Source organism: Anticarsia gemmatalis, chromosome 1, assembly GCF_050436995.1.
Source record: "Anticarsia gemmatalis isolate Benzon Research Colony breed Stoneville strain chromosome 1, ilAntGemm2 primary, whole genome shotgun sequence".
Lineage (NCBI taxonomy): Eukaryota > Metazoa > Arthropoda > Insecta > Lepidoptera > Erebidae > Anticarsia > Anticarsia gemmatalis.
Window position 1 is genome coordinate 6763840 of NC_134745.1, and position 18793 is coordinate 6782632.

The following is an 18793-nucleotide window of genomic DNA, read 5'->3' on the forward strand; positions in this document are numbered from 1 at the left end:
TAGTATAGCGACATATACGGTCATTACATACTTTGATGATTATTGTGATTCTAACAAACAGTGTGGCTATGTCTTGATATTATTAGTACAAAATTGCACGTACGAGATATCGTCGGAAAATACCATACAATAAAATTATAGAGTGCTTATTCTCCACTCCAATTTATGAACACTCGATGTGTTTATAAAACGTGATAGCTTCATTCAATATTGTGATTTGATTTTCAATCAATACTATAAATATGGAATTCCTTTGTAAGTATAAAAAAAGATTTTAAAACAGTTAACTTATCATAATTTAACCCCAATTTTGAAAGTTTTTGCATACATTGAATAATAGTGCCAATTTTTTTTTAACTGCTGGTTATTACACAACTAGGAAATTAAGGAAAAAAATACGTTACCGACTACTAGCACTCTATAAAAAGTGACAAAAAAGTACCGCGAATATTTCACCCAAAAAGATCGCATATCAATGAAGCCGACTCCATCAAAACCGGACACCGCTGCGCTGAACGCAGTCAAAAAACAGGTCGGCGAACTACCTGAAGAATTTTCGAAATAGTCGACTTAGCAACAGACCGCAACCGTAAAGGTAGCATCAGAGTATTATCGCGTGCGCTTCGGCGATTGATATACGATGTCAATCCTCATTGATGTTTGTGAAGCCGCGTGGGACGGTTGTATGAAGAACAGCTGATGACTCAGTGCTTACCATTGGACGGACATTGTTTTACGTGATTATTTTAAACATAGAACATTTTGTTCGTGTAGGTAAGAATTGTTTTCATATTTCTGAGTGCCAGTGTTTTTTTTTTATTAAATGTGGAACGTTTGATTTGAAATAGGAATGACCGGTTTTCGTTATGACTTGTGGAAACGAATGTCGTAATTCTACTACAAAAATTTGTCTATCGATAAAACTCGGTTTAGTGCTAAAGTTAGTACGGACTTTTGATATTAGTCTCCGGTTTATAATAAAATATGTTTTGTCGTAATGGAATATGGCTATTAACACATTAACTCATTACATAAACCTATTAGATATTTAGTTCACAAAATAGTAAACACACAGATTGACCTACTTGTGATAATGTTAGACTCGCAAGCGCATATCTGTTGCATTAGTAGTACTAATTTAAATCTGAAATTATCACGCCATTAGAATAATCAGTTATTTTTGTAAATTATAATGATTTCCTATCATAGGCGTAAAAAACAAGCCGCAAAAAATGCGTATTGTAATTGAAATTTTGTGAAAAGATCGACTGAAATATTACAAAATGATTCGGTTTTACGATTAGTCACATACCACAGCACATGTTCAACGTATGCGTTTGATAAGGCTACTGTTAATCCTCATATCGCCAGTGCAAGGATTATTTAATCTGAGTGTCTTCTTGACACATGTACATTATGTATTCAACTAAAATAAGTATTCAGGAAGAATATAATTAACATTGTTAAAATCTATCTTACTTTTTATCATCGGTAAATAACTATATTTAATAGGAGAAGCGTAGGGGGAAAACATTCAATACTAGCCCCACCTTCTATCAAGGAACATTTAGTAAGGAGAAGAGGGAGATTACCTTTTTGATGAATAATATATGGAAAATATGTCTATACTTTCACAATAACTCCCTAAATAAACATATTTGATTATTAAAAACTCGGTTTTTGGAGTAAAATATTCGTTGAGCAGGCGCCGGTTTCGGTCTGAAATATTTGTACACGTGCGTTAAAAATGTCATTTTCCATTGTGGAATATTATAAACGAATTACATAATACAACAAGACTCTTTATACATGCACGAAGATGTTCCTTCGCTAAACTATATTATTATACATACTATAATATTATTCTTTACAGTTGGTACTAAGGAGAATCGAGAGTTTGACATTGAAAAATGTGCTAGAAAAATAGTTCTTACGGCGTCCAATAGAGGCGCTGATCAGATTTTCATAGAAAATTTCTCGATAGCTAGCCAGTTGTCGATAGTAGTAGAGAATCGCGCTACTGAATCATCTGCAATAACACAAGTCGACAAAAAAAATTTTTTTTTTTGAGCCTGTGTTTTAGTGAATATTTTCTGATTATATTAATCAAAAAGAAAACAGGAATAACATTAATAATTAATTAAGTTTGCTTTTGTACTATATATAACGAAAACTAAATATATGGGGTATTGGCAGATTTTTTGAAGAGCTGTTGCATTTATGACGCAAAACCAGGGGTGAGGGGTGGGGGGGTGTAAAGCGGGTGGTAGCAGAGTGTCATGGCAGTATGCGCGTGCGCGTTCTAAAGGAATAACATATTTTTTTGCGGCACAAGGTCTAAAAATGGCATCGAAAAAGTGTAAAAACGACGTGGACTCTTTTTGCTACATTTGTGATGAATTTATTAAAGTGAGAGCCAATAAAATTAGTTTATTATCAAATAAGACATTTTGTGAAGCATATGAAGCTTACTTTAACATGTCAATACGAAGTCAGGACAAAATATGGGCCCCTCACTTCTTGTGTAATAACTGCAAAAACACTTTAGAAGGTAAGAAAATACATCTTATATTAAATGAACATTTATATGCCTATTTATATATATTTTTTGAAATATACATTAAATGTGTACATCGTTAATACATGCTATTTATATTTTTTTCAGCCTGGTACTGTGGAGAGAAAAAAAGATGAAGTTTGCAGTACCACGAATATGGAGAGCCTACTGATCACATCAAGTTCCTACTTTCACACAAGAAAAACCAAAAGTATTTGTTTCTAAAAAAAAAATTTATATCCTTTTTTGAATTTTGTGTTTCTTTATGCCTTATTCTATAATTTAAATTAATAAAAATATATAAATCATAACTTTTTTACTCTTATATATTCATAATTGAAAGTGAAAAAAGAGCTTTTCCATTAAAATTTAAAATTCGTTCTAAAAGCTACAAAAGCAAACTTTATTAGATAAAAATATTATTTCTTTCTTTAGTTAGGCATGTGTAATCAAAATCAAAGGTACAGAACCCAGACTCAAAATTCGTGTTGACCAATGTAATGGATGAACAACGATGATGATGACGACAAATATTGAAAAGTATTTAGCGTTAGTTACAACAATCCTATCAAGAGTACTTATCATTCAGCTGATCGTGGCGTGACGCAAAGACTTATCGACATAATCTGTGTTAATAAATGTATTATTGTGTAATACTGTAATTGCTACGACTAAGTCCCTAAGGTTTTTACCTGTACTTATTAGTTTCTTTGAATACGGTTTCGTGAGATAATATATTTGGTAGAATATAGTAATTTTATGTATGTCGCTGCCTAGAGTCAAAAAAATAAAGGTGGTCTATAATAATATGACAGTTTTATTCTCAAATTATAGTATGTCTCATAACATGGCATGTTGCAATGGAAACAAAACAAGTGAATAAATGTTTATGAAATAAGGGTTTTCCCCGCGCACGTAAGCGTGGGGTAGACGTCGTCATGCGCTCTACCGATAGTGTTCGTAAGAAGAAAGTAAGCGTAAGGGACATACTTTTTAAGCATCTTCTACATTTCAAAATTATTGATCGTAGTCTCAAGTCAGTTAATAAATCAATTTCAATACCGTGTTTCGTAATCTAGCACGTGAAATAAAAAAAAACTAATGATACTTTTAACTCACATCTCTTTAGACATATTTTTTACACACTCGTAAAGAAGATATGTTGCAAAACATTTTAAAACATATTATTCAACCGAATGATTACATTTTTTATCTATAAGTAGGTATTAAGTAAGAAATTGTTAGTTGCTAGTTGGTGTTTGATAACCTTTGAATAAAAAGTGTTAGTTTATTTCACACATTTTATTTGTAGATAATAGCTGTATGATTACTTGAGGTAATAAAATCGTATGCAGTAAAAAGGTTAGGTTATATTTATAGTTATTTTTGAAGTACTTTATAGGTCTTTGTTGGCGTTTACAATAGAACAAAGGAAAAATAATAAAGCATACTTTTGAAGATAGCTTGATGCAAAGTCATTGTCAAGGACGAAGTTTCCTTTGAATGGTGTACCTACAGTACCATGATTCTCTACCAGTACCGACTAAGGGCAAACGGCTAGGTAACGAAAAACTTTGTATTACAATTTATTGGTTTAGCGCCTCTGTCGGGCGTCGTAAAAACTATTTTTGCACTGCATTTTAAATGTCAAACTCTCGATGATTGGTTTCAATTGTAGAGAATCGTGCTTAGTAGATTTGAAATAGTTGTTAACTGAAGACGAATAATCTGACGGACGTTGCTTTGTATTTTTGTAGGACGATGCATAATGATTTCTGTGTAAGAAAAACAGAAACAAAGAAATAATCCCTATTTCACTTGCTTTATTAGTTGAATCACTACGATGCAATGAATTCAAATGACAAAGTTGTTGATCGCTACAGCAGTGAACTAGCGATAGGAACCACGGTCTGCTTGTTTCAATTATATCTAAGTGGCCAGTAACCACTCGTACAATTAGCACTATGTTTTACAGTCACCATGACTGATGACGAAAAATGCCATGTTATGATGTTTAGATTTTTTTAAAATTTCGAAACAAACGTTTTATATTTGGTTATGGTTTCTTATAAATAAAACAAAATTAACGCTACGAATAGATTTTGCGTTGTCTATGTAACGTAAGGCATAATTACCTTCCTGGAATGAGGTAGGGGACAGATTGTCAGTCCAACAGACTAGCAAAGGTATCTTTGACGTCTTAATATTATGTTTTTAAGATATCACAATATGTTTTGTACCACCACGTTGTATCACTATGTGTTTTGTTTTGTAATTGTAACAAATCTGATGAAATGCTTGTGAAATTTTCACTTAACGAGTGATACACGAAATGATTCACACATCAACATTTCATTCAGGTTACAAATTGTAAATTGTTTACGGGGAAATCCCATACATGGTTATCAAATATCTTACGGAGAAATGATAATATTTTAGTTTTGTTGGTGGACATGAGTAAGAAATCGGTTGCCTCAGGAGATAATACGTTTTAAAATCACTATACTAAAAGCGATAGGTACTTTTAAGTAAACTAACTTAAGTAACGTAATTCCAATAGTTACTTAGACATAGCGTTATATCTATTCATTGCACGGCTATTTTCGTTAATCTCCAAACATTTTCACGTAATGACATACAATTAAAATTCAATGAAATATTATGAACACTAAAGTCTTTTATTATTTAAATCCGTATCATTGTAAAACAGACTGATACAATTCAATATATGTACAATGCCGACATTTGCTAGTCTTCAATACGTCATATTATTTGTTATAATACTGATTAAAATATTGTATAATTTTACAATATTATTTTATAAACTGTGAAGCTCATATTGTAATACGCGAGTATATTTTATAAAGCATTTTGTATCAGAATAATCAACATTGTACTGCTATTATGCATGCAATTTTGACTCTTCAATATAATTGAAATAATGACTGCAATTGCGTGCCAAAGATGTGAATTTATTACGTAACTGTAATCATGGTTTTTTGTGAATTTTGTCGAGAACATTAAGTAGCTTGCACTAACGGGTTCCTCAAAAGAAAGGTGATGCGGTGCAACAAAGTATTGGAGCCTACTTTTTTATAAGACGGTTTTTCACCCCATTGTGACTCGTTATTAATTTCTACTTCATATTTTACTGGGGCAATGGATATTATTTTGTTATTATGAACAAGTTAACATTTATAAGACCACTAGGCTTAATATTGAATTGTTACTGAAATAATAAAGAACAAAAAAATGTCACAAAACATTTTGTGATACGTATAAAAAAACTAGAGATATTTTAGAAAATAAGTTCTGAGTGAGTTTAGTTTCTGAGTGACTCGATTTCAAATGTATCCTTGACAAGAATCATAGAAATTAGAGAGGTTACATTACATAACTAGTGTATCTATCGTAACGAGCCAAGCGCAAAAAACCTTAAAAGTTTAACAGCCAATTAGGTTTTTTTCCTCGCGAATTGTATTTACCATGATTTGCACTTACACCTAAAAAATATGCGTACGACCTCACGTGTTATTTAGTAACAGTTTGTTAAGTAAATATTAGTTCAGTAGGTATGAGTATTCGATATCCAGTAGACAGGTGAAAAAAGTAGGGGATTTCGTATTTGCTATTTGTAATCTAGAAAAAACTTCCTGTTTTCGAAAATTTGTCAATATTTCATTTTGCATGCTTCAGTTTCGTGAAATATGTAAATTTTGGTAGTGAATATGTGTGGTATCAAAAGAATTTTTATTGCAGTTGTCATTAAATAATAAGGTGATTTTAAAGATATAATTTTCCTGTTACAGTTTTTATTTTCAGCAATTATTTATATCGATATTTTCAATTTTCCAAATAGTGATTGAAACTTTAGCAATGCCTTGTTGATTTAAGAATATACAATCTGATGTATCAAAATAGGCATTTTTATTTAACTTCTTAGATTTATTTATTCATACCACTGCACTGCATATTGCGATTCAAATGTAATCATTCGACAAGGCCACTTATTAATAAGCACGTCAATTGAGTTTTTTCTTTAATGATTGATTGATAATCTTTTACAGAATATAATTTCATAATTTTTACTAATCTCAAGAAGATTTGATGAGTTAACAAATTAAAAAATGTAATAAAAAATCACTAGCAAATTATACCCAAATTTATTTCGATAAAGAATTTATTTCCCTACTAAATTGCATCGGAATCAGTTAGCTGTTTTACTTGTAAAAGTGTACCAAAGGTACAGACAGACAGTGGTACTTTCGCTTTTAAAACAGTAGTTTTAATAAAAGGGATATATTTGTATACGGATATGATATAATTCATAATATTATAGGTAAAGTAATTCACATTCATTGTCTGATTTCAGAGTTTAATGATAATATGTGAATCACGCATCAATAACGCCGTACAACATTGTTATAGGCTCAACAAGTACTCATTTTTTAATATCGTTATAGTCACATGTTTTTATTATAATCAAACCTTTAGTTGGAAAAATATCCCGTTTTCTTGCTCAAGTTAGGTTTATTTCCCAAAAACTTCAAGTAAATGAATAAAACTACAACTTAACTTTTTGAACAGCTAAGATATTTAAAGTTTTATAAACATGTCTGTAACTGTATAAGTAAACAGTTTTATAAACAGCAGAAGTTGCAAAAACCTGCTTTCAATTCAAAGCTTTAATGAATTACATAAAAACTGAAAGACGTGATTGGCTACAAAATAACAAACCAACAAGCGTATTCAAATAGAAGAATACTAATAATATCACATTGATATAAAATTGTTAGGAAAAAATATGTGGTTTGAATCAGTCTTACCTATAATTTTTTGCCAAAGAACAGACCATATTCTTTTCACGGAGTAACATGGAAAACCAAACAGAAGTGTATGCCTACTCCAATTTACCGCATAAAATACTCAGTAACAATGCATCGGCCCCGAAGTGTATTGAATAACATTCCAAAAACCAGGAAATATCGCGAACGCCGAAAAAATGCCCTCAAAACACGTCATACATGTGCGTAAACGCAAAATATGTAGATATCGCGTTATCAATGTAGGACTCGGCCGTGGAAAAAAACAAAAAAATCCACAGATAGCTTTATCCCTACTGGATGTTTTACATTTTCGGGGTCGTAAGAGGAATAACATTTTCATATTTTCTCCCTTTTCTTTCGGTTCGACGATATCTAAAGTACTGGTTGCGTTCAACCTCGGCTAAACTTCTTATAGATTCATGTTCGAAAGATAGAGACGAAACATGACATAATAATGTTGTAGCATATTTTGTTTGTTACTCATTTTGTGACAACAATGCTATTTGTTGATTGTTGTTTCTTTACAACATAACATCCTGACTAATATTATAAAATATGTAACAGTATCTTTGTTGATCTGTCTTTCTTTCAACTTCAAAACATGAGATCCAATATTCTATTATTACCTGAAATCTACCACATCTACCAAAATGTTTATTTTAAGTATTATAAATTATAGTAATAATAATATATTGGAGGAGAGGAGCTCGTGGCTTAGTTTACAACAGCCGCACGGATCGATCTCTGAGGTTAAGCTACGCTTGCCGAGGTTGTTCCGTGGATGGCTGACCATCCTAAACATATCGAGTTTCTCCGTGTTTCGGAAGGCACGTTAAATTGTGGGTCCCGGCTGTCATTTTCGAAGATCTTTGACAGTCGTTAACAGTAGTCAGAAGCTTGAAAGTCTGACAACCAGTCTTACCGAAGGGTATCGTGTTAATACCTAAGTAACTGGGTTGTGGAGGTCAGATAGGCAGTCGCTCCATGTAAAACACTGGTATTCAGCTGCATCCGGTGAGACTGGAAGCCGACTCCAACATAGTTTGGAACAAAGGCTAAGCGAATATAATAATATATTGGAGAAGGACTGTACTTTTGTGGGAAAATCACCGTGTGAAGACTAGTAACACGTTTCAGTATTACGTCAAATGTTTGCGCGGAGTGAGATCGGTCTTTGACCGTTGATACACCTACAACTTTTAGATAACATGTGTAGTCAGTAATGATGTATCAATACTTGTAATAAGTTCACGTTAAAGATACATTGTTGCGTTACGCGTGTGAAGTGTCTTCAAAGAATTGTGCGTTCGTAATTATAATGAACTTGTAATCCAACTTATGCTCGCATGCATAGTAGAAATATTGGTATTTGATGCATAATTTCGATGATAAATATGAATTTCTTTTAAAATCACTGTTATTATATTGATTTTAATTGAGTCAAACTAAATAACATAAAATTCAAATAAAATTATTATTTCTTGTTAATTGCAAAACATGTTTTCATAACTAAGACTTTTTCATTCCTACATAAATTGTTAACCATATAGGTATAAGATTTATCAAAAATCCGTTGTATTTTTTTTTGCGAAAAGGGTGATTTCGATATCAACGTTGTATTCTCAAAACTAATTAATCACATCAAACATACAAAGAAGCACTCTCTCTAATCATCAAGTTTCGAATTTAATTGGTGACAATGATAATTTGCTCACAAACATCAGATAGGTTAAAAAACGGTACGATTCCATAACGAGCGTCGAGTTCAGATAAAAAGGTCATACAGTCAATCGTTCTAATAATAACATTACATATCAACACACAGACACACCCGCCCATAAAACGACGTAACTTTTCAAACGTCCTATTTCCAAAGACACGAAGATTTACGTGAAAACTTTTATTGCAGTATTTCGCACTAGTTGACCCGCGCTGCGCCCCTCGCATGGATACCTTTTTTCAATACTTTAGGTGCTGACTTTAGAACCATATTTAGAAATTAAATAGTCTATTATTAATCGTGGTTCTTCAAGTTATTATCTAACTTTATTACAATTGGTTTGGCGGTTAAGTCTTGAAAGCAAAACAGAGGAACCGACTTGCGCATTTCTAATAAACGAGTTTTTGCACGCGATTTCATCTGTGTAAAATATTTTTCAGTATAAAAAATATCTTATGTCTTAACCCAAATTTTAAACTACATATGCAGTAAATTTCACCAAAATGTGCCTAGTAGTTTTGGCGTGATTGAGTAACAAACATCCAAACGTTGGCTTTATAATATTAGTTCCAGTATGGAATGTATGAATTCATTCAGGGGTAAAATATTTGCGCAAAGCTCTGTGCAATTGTAGGCGTGGCTTTAGTGTCAACACTTGAGATTATCTGTAATACGTAAATGATAAATGCGTGATGAAATCTGTTGCTCTTCATTCACTTCTATGATATCATCGGGGACGTCAGTGTGTAGGATCGGTATCGATATTGTTATTAGTTTACACAATAGTGTATTTTAACATTGTTTTCTTGTTCTTGTTTATTGTTTAAAACTAAAGCCTATTTTATTGTGACTTGGTAAGTTTAATAAATAAAATATAATGTGGTTATTAGAAACAATTAATTTCCAGCCAGTTTGCGATACGGAGTTTCGTTCGGAGTTCACGGAGTTCATTTTTTTCGGTGTGACTTTTATTAAATTAAAATTAGATTAATTCAAAATTATTCTAGTCGTGTACAAGAGCTATTTATTTAAATAAAACCGTTTGACAATATAACGAATGTGTACATTATTATAATAAATCTAAAAATACAGTGAGGTGTCGGCTTAAATCCTTATCAGGCGATTAGGGCTTAGATAACGCTGCCTAATAACACGAACAGGATTTAAATGTTTTGGTCACGACAATCTGATATTTTGGGGCATACTCTAAGTTAGGTATTTACGAAAAATATTAAGAATTGGTCTAAAAATACCTATTTCAAGTTGCGTTTTCGCGCGAATATTGATTGCTTTTGAATGTTCATGAATTAAAATTAATACGATTACACATTTAATGGTAGTTATTTATATTTATTCGTTTCTTATATTAAAATATTTTTTTACTGACACTGTCCATAAATACCTAAGAGATTATTTTCAAGCGTTTATTTTTTAATTCCAATTGCATGATTACTAAAGCATTTAATTTTGTTACAGGTGTTACGAGAAGGAGAAAATAAACCAAATTATGTTATAGTCAATTGATAAGAAAACAATAATTAGATAAAAATGTCGGCGGAAAAGAACTCATTGGTGACTTCGCAGAAGACGCAGAAGATAATCAAATTAGTACCCCCAGATGGAGGGTGGGGATGGATGGTGTTAATAGGAACTGCTCTGAGCAATGTAAGTACAAGATTATGTAGGTCTCAGAAATAATTATGACAAGTATAGATGTGAATAACGCAAGGGAAGTTAGTTAGTATCGTAGCACATGACGTTTTTTGATCTCTGCATAAAAAGGCGTCATTTTATGAAATGAAAAAATGCTTTCAGAGAAATTAACGTTAGTCCTCTTATTATTGACTATGGAGACTATTTTTCTTATAATTTAAAGCTGACAAGTTTGTCTGTTTGTTTGCTTGAACGCGCTAATCTCGTTAACTTCTGGTTCAAACTGAACGCATTGTTTTTGTGTTCAATATTATTTTCTTTGATGATGGGTATAGGCTATATGGGAATGAAGCTGAGACCTAAAGATTACGCGTACGTAATAGAGGGTGACCGGTAGCCTATTTTGCAAGAACTATTCTCTCAAGTTATTTTGAATATCAATTCGCTCGTACCGTCTATAGAAAATCGTGCTACAGGTTATTGACTTATAACAGATGTTCCGTTTTTATTTGCATGAGCTAAATAGGGGTATTATGGTGCAGTTACATCAGTAAACTGCTTTCAGTGAAGTATTGCGATATAATAAATTTAAATAAATGATACTTAAAAAAAACAATAACCTTAGTTATAGTAACCTACCTTATACTTGATTGTAGCAATATATAAAATGATATATTTTTTGGACACCGAAAATACTGAACACAGAGCTGAAGTTAAAAATATAAAAACGTTGACAGATTTTTTTTCTTCTATATTGAACAAAATGCGTTCGTTTGTTTACGGTCAATTAAAAAAGATTCCAAATAAAATACCACTGCTGATATTTTTATTCCCTGTTATTTTATACAGAAAATATATTGTGTTATTATAGCTATTGATTGCATATTTATACAAATGTTCCAAAAAATTGTCGTCATATTAAACAGTTTCTTACACCAACTAAATTATAATGTTATATGAAAAGTTTTTGCATTATTTTTTTCTTAAACAATCGTTTAACCTGTCCTTATCCCACTGCTGGGCAAAGGTCTCATTCCGAACAAGGGAGAGCTTACCCTATAAAATTGAATAGTTTTAACCAACCAACAATATCCATTCAAGTAGGTAAATAAAGACGTATATTATTGTATCAAACCAAGAAATATTAAACGTATTTTGTTTTTAATTTAAAAGATATATCGATAACATAAGTGTCAATAACAACGGGATATTTTTCAATATTATCTTGGTAGATAGCGATTTAATAAGAAGGCCGTGTTATTTGAATCGTAGATCATAATATAACAGAACATCATTTTATCCGTATCTTACTAATATAGATTAGGCATTAGGTACAAAAATAATAATACATAGAAACCAAAAAAATGCGTTTCTTCCATTGTTTACAATCGTGCTACAAATTAAACTAAATTTACAATTTCCAATGACTATATAGAGAATTCTCAATAGAGTAATTCCGAGTATGCTTCTAGATAAAATGTATGCCACACGGAACAAAATATTAATTTAGTATTTTAATAGATTATTTGAGTCTAATTCGACGCTATTATTTGTAAGTGCCTTCACGAAACAATATTTTCTTGCTTTAGCAGCAGACCTTTTCTGTACTCGTTTTGAAACCATCATATTAATACCTACACAAAACAAACAACTTAAATTGACTTTTCTTTTTTAGATTTTCAACCAGTCTATGCTGTCTCTATTCAGTTTACTATATGGAGATGCATTAGAAGCCATGGGTCACAGAACGCAGGGAGCAGCTCTAGTCCTTAGTACTATGTTGTTCGTGTCCAATTTCGGAGGGCCCATAGCCGGAGCCGTAGTCAAATTGACGTCAACGAGATTTGTGGCCGTAACGGGAGCATGCTTCTGCACTGTCGGAATATTTTTCAGTGGCTTCTCTTCGAATATATGGCATCTGGTGATAACTTATGGAGTGCTGTTAGGTAAGAAAGTTTATTCATCTAAATGTAACCTTAACACTTTGATTTGATTGATTTGAGTGATGAAGATAATCATAACTTATAAACTTCCGCATTGTAGGTTTATTATATGATAAACCACCATGAATTAACACAATCACACATTGTACTTTGAAATGCAAGAGGTTTCAGCGCAAGTTACACTTTCCGTGATCGCAGGCTAACCAGTATAATCTAGGTCGAAACGTCAAACATTTTAATTTAATATACGTGTTTGGAGTTTAGATGAACTTTGGGTTATAGATTTTACAATTCAATACATTTAAAAATTTCATGAAGGTAAAATCGAGTAAAAGCTAGTACAAATAAATTTCCCTACTTTTTGGGATAAAAAGGGATACAAAGCAATAAACATATGATGTAAACAATTTGCTTACCTACATAATTTCCTAACGCAACCATCTAAAACCATAATTTGGAATCACATTAATATTACAAACGACAATCCAACCACGAGTATCGGCTTTACCCCAAATGTGTATTGTTAGGAGTATAACTAAAGCCGCGTTTACTATGAAGCTTCTTACACTAGACTACAATACGACAAATTCAGTCGCATAGTAAAGGTGACTGTTACTTTAACATATGTTTTAAAGGTAAAATTATTGTTTTACATAAACATCGTAACGATGCACTATAAGCTATAATGTGCGAAGAATATAAAAATGCAGTTGGTATGTCAATTTTTCGCACAAAAGCAAGGGTTGTCATAAACACAGCCTAATCTATTATGTTTGTTTCAGGCTTGGGTTTGGGTTTCATCCAAAACTCGTCATTTGTGGCTATAAATAGCTACTTCAAGCTAAAGAAAAGCCGAGCTGTGGGTCTCGCCAATGTGGGCACAGGTGTGGGACAGACCGTAATGCCACACTTAGTGAGGTACCTGCTAGAAAATTACGGGTTCCGTGGCGCATGCTTGCTGCTGTCCGGTCTCAGTTTACACGGAGTAAGTGTTTTGTTTTATTGTGTTTTTATTTGTTACGTATTGTTTTCATTTGGTACAATGTAAACAGTGTGTTGAGTGAGACATTCGGACTACAACTGAACGCTAAACAAACGAGACTCAACATTTTTAGCATATTTTAAGCCGACGAAAAGAGGCAAATGGTTTCTTGTGCTTTAAATACAGTCAGAAAAGCATATTAGGTGCTAAAACCATACCAAACACCTAATTAAGATGCTGAAATCACAAAAAACGACACTATTATTTACAAATCATTCACATTTTAGATAGCTGGTTGCATGCTCATCCAGCCAGTTGAAAGACACATGAAGAAAATAGAAGAAGAAGTGACTGTAGATGAAACACTACATTTACTGCAAGACAAACAAAAGGATGTAGTTGTCAGAAAAATATCCCAATCGAACATGGACGCACAAAGGAATGATAGACGACTAACCGAGCCCGATTTAACAAATGGAAATGAAAAACGTAGGGAAATCGCGCTGAGCAATAAAGAACTAAACGGTGGGAAAATAAATAAATCAGACGCAAATGGTCTAAACGGTAAGTAAAGCAATGTTTTTGTGTAAATTTAAAAGTCTTACATTTCGTTATTTTGAGGCAAATGCCCTCTTTATGTTGAATTAAGTTGTTCACTTTGATATTTACTATGTTTGTAGAAGCAACAATTTGGATTAATGTCTTGTGAAACGGTGGTATTCATATTTTATGTCAAACCGACTAGAAGCTATTAAAATAATATTTTTGTGCGCGTGTAGAAAAATGAGCATCTTGTCACAATTCACGAGAGTAACGAGGCTTTGTACCTCGGTGGAAACAATAGCGTTTAGGTTAAATTATAATTATTAATAATAATATTATTGTCCGTCATTTGTATGTGTTCGTAAAGTTCTACATGACAATTATAATAACTATGAATTGAAAATGTGTATTTAGAAAGAATATACATTCTACAGAATACATTCGCAATAAATAAATAGCATATAAAATATATAAATAATTCTTACCCCTTGGGGCGTAATTATAGCTAGTAATAAATAACGTAGAGATCATTGTTTTTGCTTTTATCTCATTAACAGTTATCGTTATTAAAGCTTAATAGATAATAGCGTACATCGTGCTATTAATAACATATTATTGGCAGGGGATTGTGAAACAAGCGTAGATGAATACCGACCAAAAATATCATATTGCTATAATATTTATGTATAATTTTCTATTATTGGCTATCAAAGTAAACCTTTTTAAATGATCTACAATTAGTGTATTAATTACTTTTTTTTTTGCACAAACAAATCAATAATTTTAAATGAAAAATTATTATCTACTTCGTGAAAAGTTATACTTCTATATTGTTATTCTATATTGTATTCTAATATACTTCTATATTGTTGCATTCGTACATTTAAAAAGCGTATTTAATACTGTCGTTGTGTCCACCTTGATCATATAAGTTTCAAATTCATACGAAAATTTCAACTAAAATATTTCATTGTTACAGGAGCCATTAGCCCCATGGCTGAGAAGAAAACGACCTTATTGAGAAAGCTATACGATCTATTTGGCATTGCACTGTTGTCTGACGTGAGGTTCATCAACATTGTGATCGGTACAGCTTTGGCCGTCACTTCTACGCAGAACTTCAGTATGCTGTATCCATTCTTCTTGCAGGTAAATATTAAAAAGAGTTGTGGTGTACCACGGGTTAGAAACGTAAAGCGTAATTTTCTAATAGTAATATTTATTTATCGACAAATTTTGCATAAAATTCTCTGATTAGCACCTCTCCACAATTTTTAAGTACATAAATTGCATATAATACTAATATTCCATAATTTTGGGACGTACAAAAATGTAAGTATTATTTTTGAGGAACTATATGACATTTTATGTAACTTAAATTAATAATAAATGGGATGAATATGTTCTTCAAGGCTAAGAATATACGGCATAAATTATGCAACCTGGCATGTATTTTTCAGTTGCTAAAAAAATGTGTCTTGCAATTTTTTTACAATTTGAAGATTTATCAACGGCAGTAATCTTTGAACACGATATTTGATAAATGATATAGATATTAAGAGATAGAGTATTTTCTAATGAATTATATGTATTATGTAATTTTAAAAGAATGTGCGTTATCTTTGTTGGATAATATGCAAAAACCGCTACCATTTTAATTTTCTATCATATTAACACTATCCAAAGTCTAACGATAACGTTAAAATTGATTCTGAATTGATACAACATCAGTAGCGCGTCAGTCTACGGTCACTGCGAGCATCGAGAATTTGACATTTAAAGTACGTAACCATTAGTTCCTAAGGTACTCGTTAGAAGCGCTGATCAGATTTTTAAACGATATATTTCTCGACAATGGTAGAAAATCAGGTTACAGTTAGTAATCGTAAACATAGTTTAGGCCGAAATAGTTGAAATAGATTTTGTCACCGTCAATTTCATCTAAGTGTGAATGCGGAGATGTATTCATGAAAGACACCCACGCTTCACTGTTTAACAGTATTATAATCAAACTTAGTACTACTATTGAAATTATTCAAATCGAAACCGGGAAATCTCTATAACACTTTGTCCAACTCGGAAATCAAACCTGAAACCAGCTTTCAAATACAATCTAACGACGCTATTGGTTTTAATTAATGAAAATGACTTAAAGCCGTTTACTTAGCTCATGTATAATATCAGTAGCGCGATTCTCGATTACTTACGACTATCGACAACTGGTTAGCTATCGATATATTTTGCGTGAAAATCTGTTCAGCGCCTCCAGCTGCCGCTGTAGGAACTATTTTGGCAGTTTATTTTAAATGTCAAACTCTCAATACTCTACAGTACAGACTGTAGAGAATCATGCTACAATGCTTGAGCTTGTTCTAATGACGTCATCGCGTTTCAGAAAGTGGCATCGATGGATAAACAGCAAACCGCAAATTGTATGTCAGCGGTCGCAGCTGCAGATATAATGGGTCGTCTTATCTTGCCCGTGTTCCAAGACAAATATAAAATAAAGGCGAGGTGGATGCTCATCATGACCTGCATTTGGCTGATCGTTATCAGACAGAGTGAGTATGCTTGCAGATATTAGTGTTCTTAATCCACTCAATTGTCCTTATTTAAGATTTTTAATCATTGCGTTAGTTATTTTAAAGTGAATTTCTGATTCATCTTGAAGAAAAAAAAACTTAGATTATGTACTTGTGTAGTTCTATCAAATCACCGCCGTGCTTGGCTTTTTTAAGGTATTCTTAACACTGTAAAAAAAACAAAAGATTTCGTCTGTTTCTGTTTTTATAAAGAGATTAAAGTATTCTAGCAAAGGTACAAAAAATACTTTGTTATTAATTCACCAGTAATAGAAACATAATTAAACAATGATTTCTTGCCTGCAGTTCTGGCGTACCAGACCAACTTGGAAGTACTCCTCGCTATGTCTGCTCTCTACGGCTTCGGTAGGAGTATGATCATCGTCGCCAGAAACATTGCGATATCAGAAAACTGTAAGCTAGAACAAGTGCCTGCCGCGGTCGGCTTGGGCATGTTGACCATGGGCATTATTGTACCACCAGCAGGGTACTTCCTAGGATGGATAAGAGACTTTACCGGCAGTTACATTGCTTGCATAACAGCACAAAATGCGTTATTAGTCGTACTTTTAGTGACATGGATACCTGACATGTTGTATCTATACATGAAGGACAAAAAGCAACAGAAGAGGAATACTGACCAAATTTCGTAGAGACTGAACAAAGTGATGTTGGCTTAAATTATTATTTGGAAATACTCTATAGTGCATTGAATTGCACATAAGTTAGAAACATTTTAAGAGCCGAAACGACAATCAGTTCTATGATTACGATCACAAGTTTATGAAAGCAGGATATATAGAAGCTAAATATAGTTTTAGAAGACGTAATATACTGTATAAGATTTCAAAATAATTTCCAGTCTTTCTTTGGACAAGAGAGAGACGGGCCATAAGATTTACCTCCAAAAATTGTGATAGATAATAGGCTGAAAATTCTATGGTGTGTGGTCCAGTGGTCATTTGTAGGATAGGATGTTACTTTAAGATGACCTAAGTACCTGAAGAATTTAGCGTCGCGGCTGTGAATAACACACATATATTTATGTAAACTACTTAAAGACATGGGTGATTCTCAAAATTTTTTCTTGGGGACCAAGTTGCAGTTGATAAGTGCCTTGAGAATGTTCGTAGCTGGAAGGTGTTGCCATAGCAACAGCATAAATAATCATGATAGTTAGTTAAAAGAAGAGGTGTTTTTTATGAGAATCGACCAAATTAGTACTTATGTTTTTTTTATTTAATATTGAACAAATTGATATAATTAATTGTTATTGTTATATGAATATTTGTTGGTTGTGATTGGTTGAGTGACTTGAGAGAATGAACGGTGTATATTTTGTAGATAACGATGTAAATTTTTGTATAATATATTTCTAGTCTAATAAATCAATTATGTTAAACTTTGACATTTTATTTAATACCAGAAGCATCGTGGCTCCAATTTTACTGCAACGACATACTCTAAAAAATCGTTTACCAATATACATCAAGCTAAGATTAAACATATTATTATCAGAGGTAATAAAGTTATTATTAGGTAGCTAATGCAGACTTGCCTTCAAAATATTATCGTTGAGAGAGCTTCTTCGAACATATCACACGATTATAATTGTGTTCTATAGTCCGACAACTTAGTAGAGAACCTTGTATACAAGGTTGACAGCTAGCAGAGGTAAACAAAATAAAAAAAATATGAAAACCATTCACACGTAGACTTATGTAATGGACAGTGGCTTGCTTGCTATCGCTTTTAGTTTTGGATATCCCTTATGATATTAATTGTCATTATATTTTAGATAAATCTTGCCAAGGCTCTTAAGTCAAGACAATATATTATTTTCGTACATATTCTATCTTACAGTATCACTATACTCATTTAAGCATTTCAATTCATTACCATTTCACGTCTGATCAAAAACAAGCTCCATATTACTTTGGCTATAGTCGTTTAATATAAGAGCTCTTTACAAGGCGTATTCATGTTA

General features: G+C 32.3%; 1 protein-coding gene and 1 long non-coding RNA gene across 4 annotated transcripts; both read left to right on the forward strand.

Annotated features, from left to right (window-relative positions):
* The first annotated feature begins 639 nt into the window (after window positions 1–639).
* LOC142973541 (monocarboxylate transporter 12-like) lies at window positions 640–18208 on the forward strand. Of its 3 annotated transcripts, none has more exons than XM_076115361.1 (8): window positions 640–774; window positions 10580–10768; window positions 12432–12702; window positions 13482–13684; window positions 13969–14245; window positions 15204–15373; window positions 16620–16785; window positions 17113–18208. In XM_076115361.1, the coding sequence occupies exons 2-8, from the start codon at window positions 10652–10654 to the stop codon at window positions 17457–17459; spliced, it is 1551 nt and encodes a 516-aa protein (XP_075971476.1). In that variant the 5' UTR covers window positions 640–774; window positions 10580–10651; the 3' UTR covers window positions 17460–18208. The 3 variants fall into 3 exon arrangements, with proteins under 3 accessions (XP_075971476.1, XP_075971484.1, XP_075971493.1); XM_076115369.1 differs by having other exon boundaries at window positions 648–770; XM_076115378.1 differs by lacking the exon at window positions 640–774 and adding an exon at window positions 9828–9957.
* On the forward strand, window positions 2284–2805 carry LOC142973036 (uncharacterized). Its single transcript, XR_012959490.1, has 2 exons — window positions 2284–2551; window positions 2666–2805. It is a non-coding gene; the product is annotated as an uncharacterized LOC142973036 (long non-coding RNA).
* Window positions 18209–18793: the final 585 nt, after the last annotated feature.

What these genes read in the sequence shown, in the direction of transcription:
- LOC142973541 (XM_076115361.1), top strand. Translation starts at nt 10,652, where the DNA reads ATGTCGGCGGAAAAGAACTCATTGGTGACTTCGCAGAAGACGCAGAAG. An exon ending in AGACGCAAATGGTCTAAACG is followed by an intron (nt 14,246 to 15,203) that starts GTAAGTAAAGCA and finishes TCATTGTTACAG; the next exon opens with GAGCCATTAGCCCCATGGCT. An exon ending in TGTATCCATTCTTCTTGCAG is followed by an intron (nt 15,374 to 16,619) that starts GTAAATATTAAA and finishes ATCGCGTTTCAG; the next exon opens with AAAGTGGCATCGATGGATAA.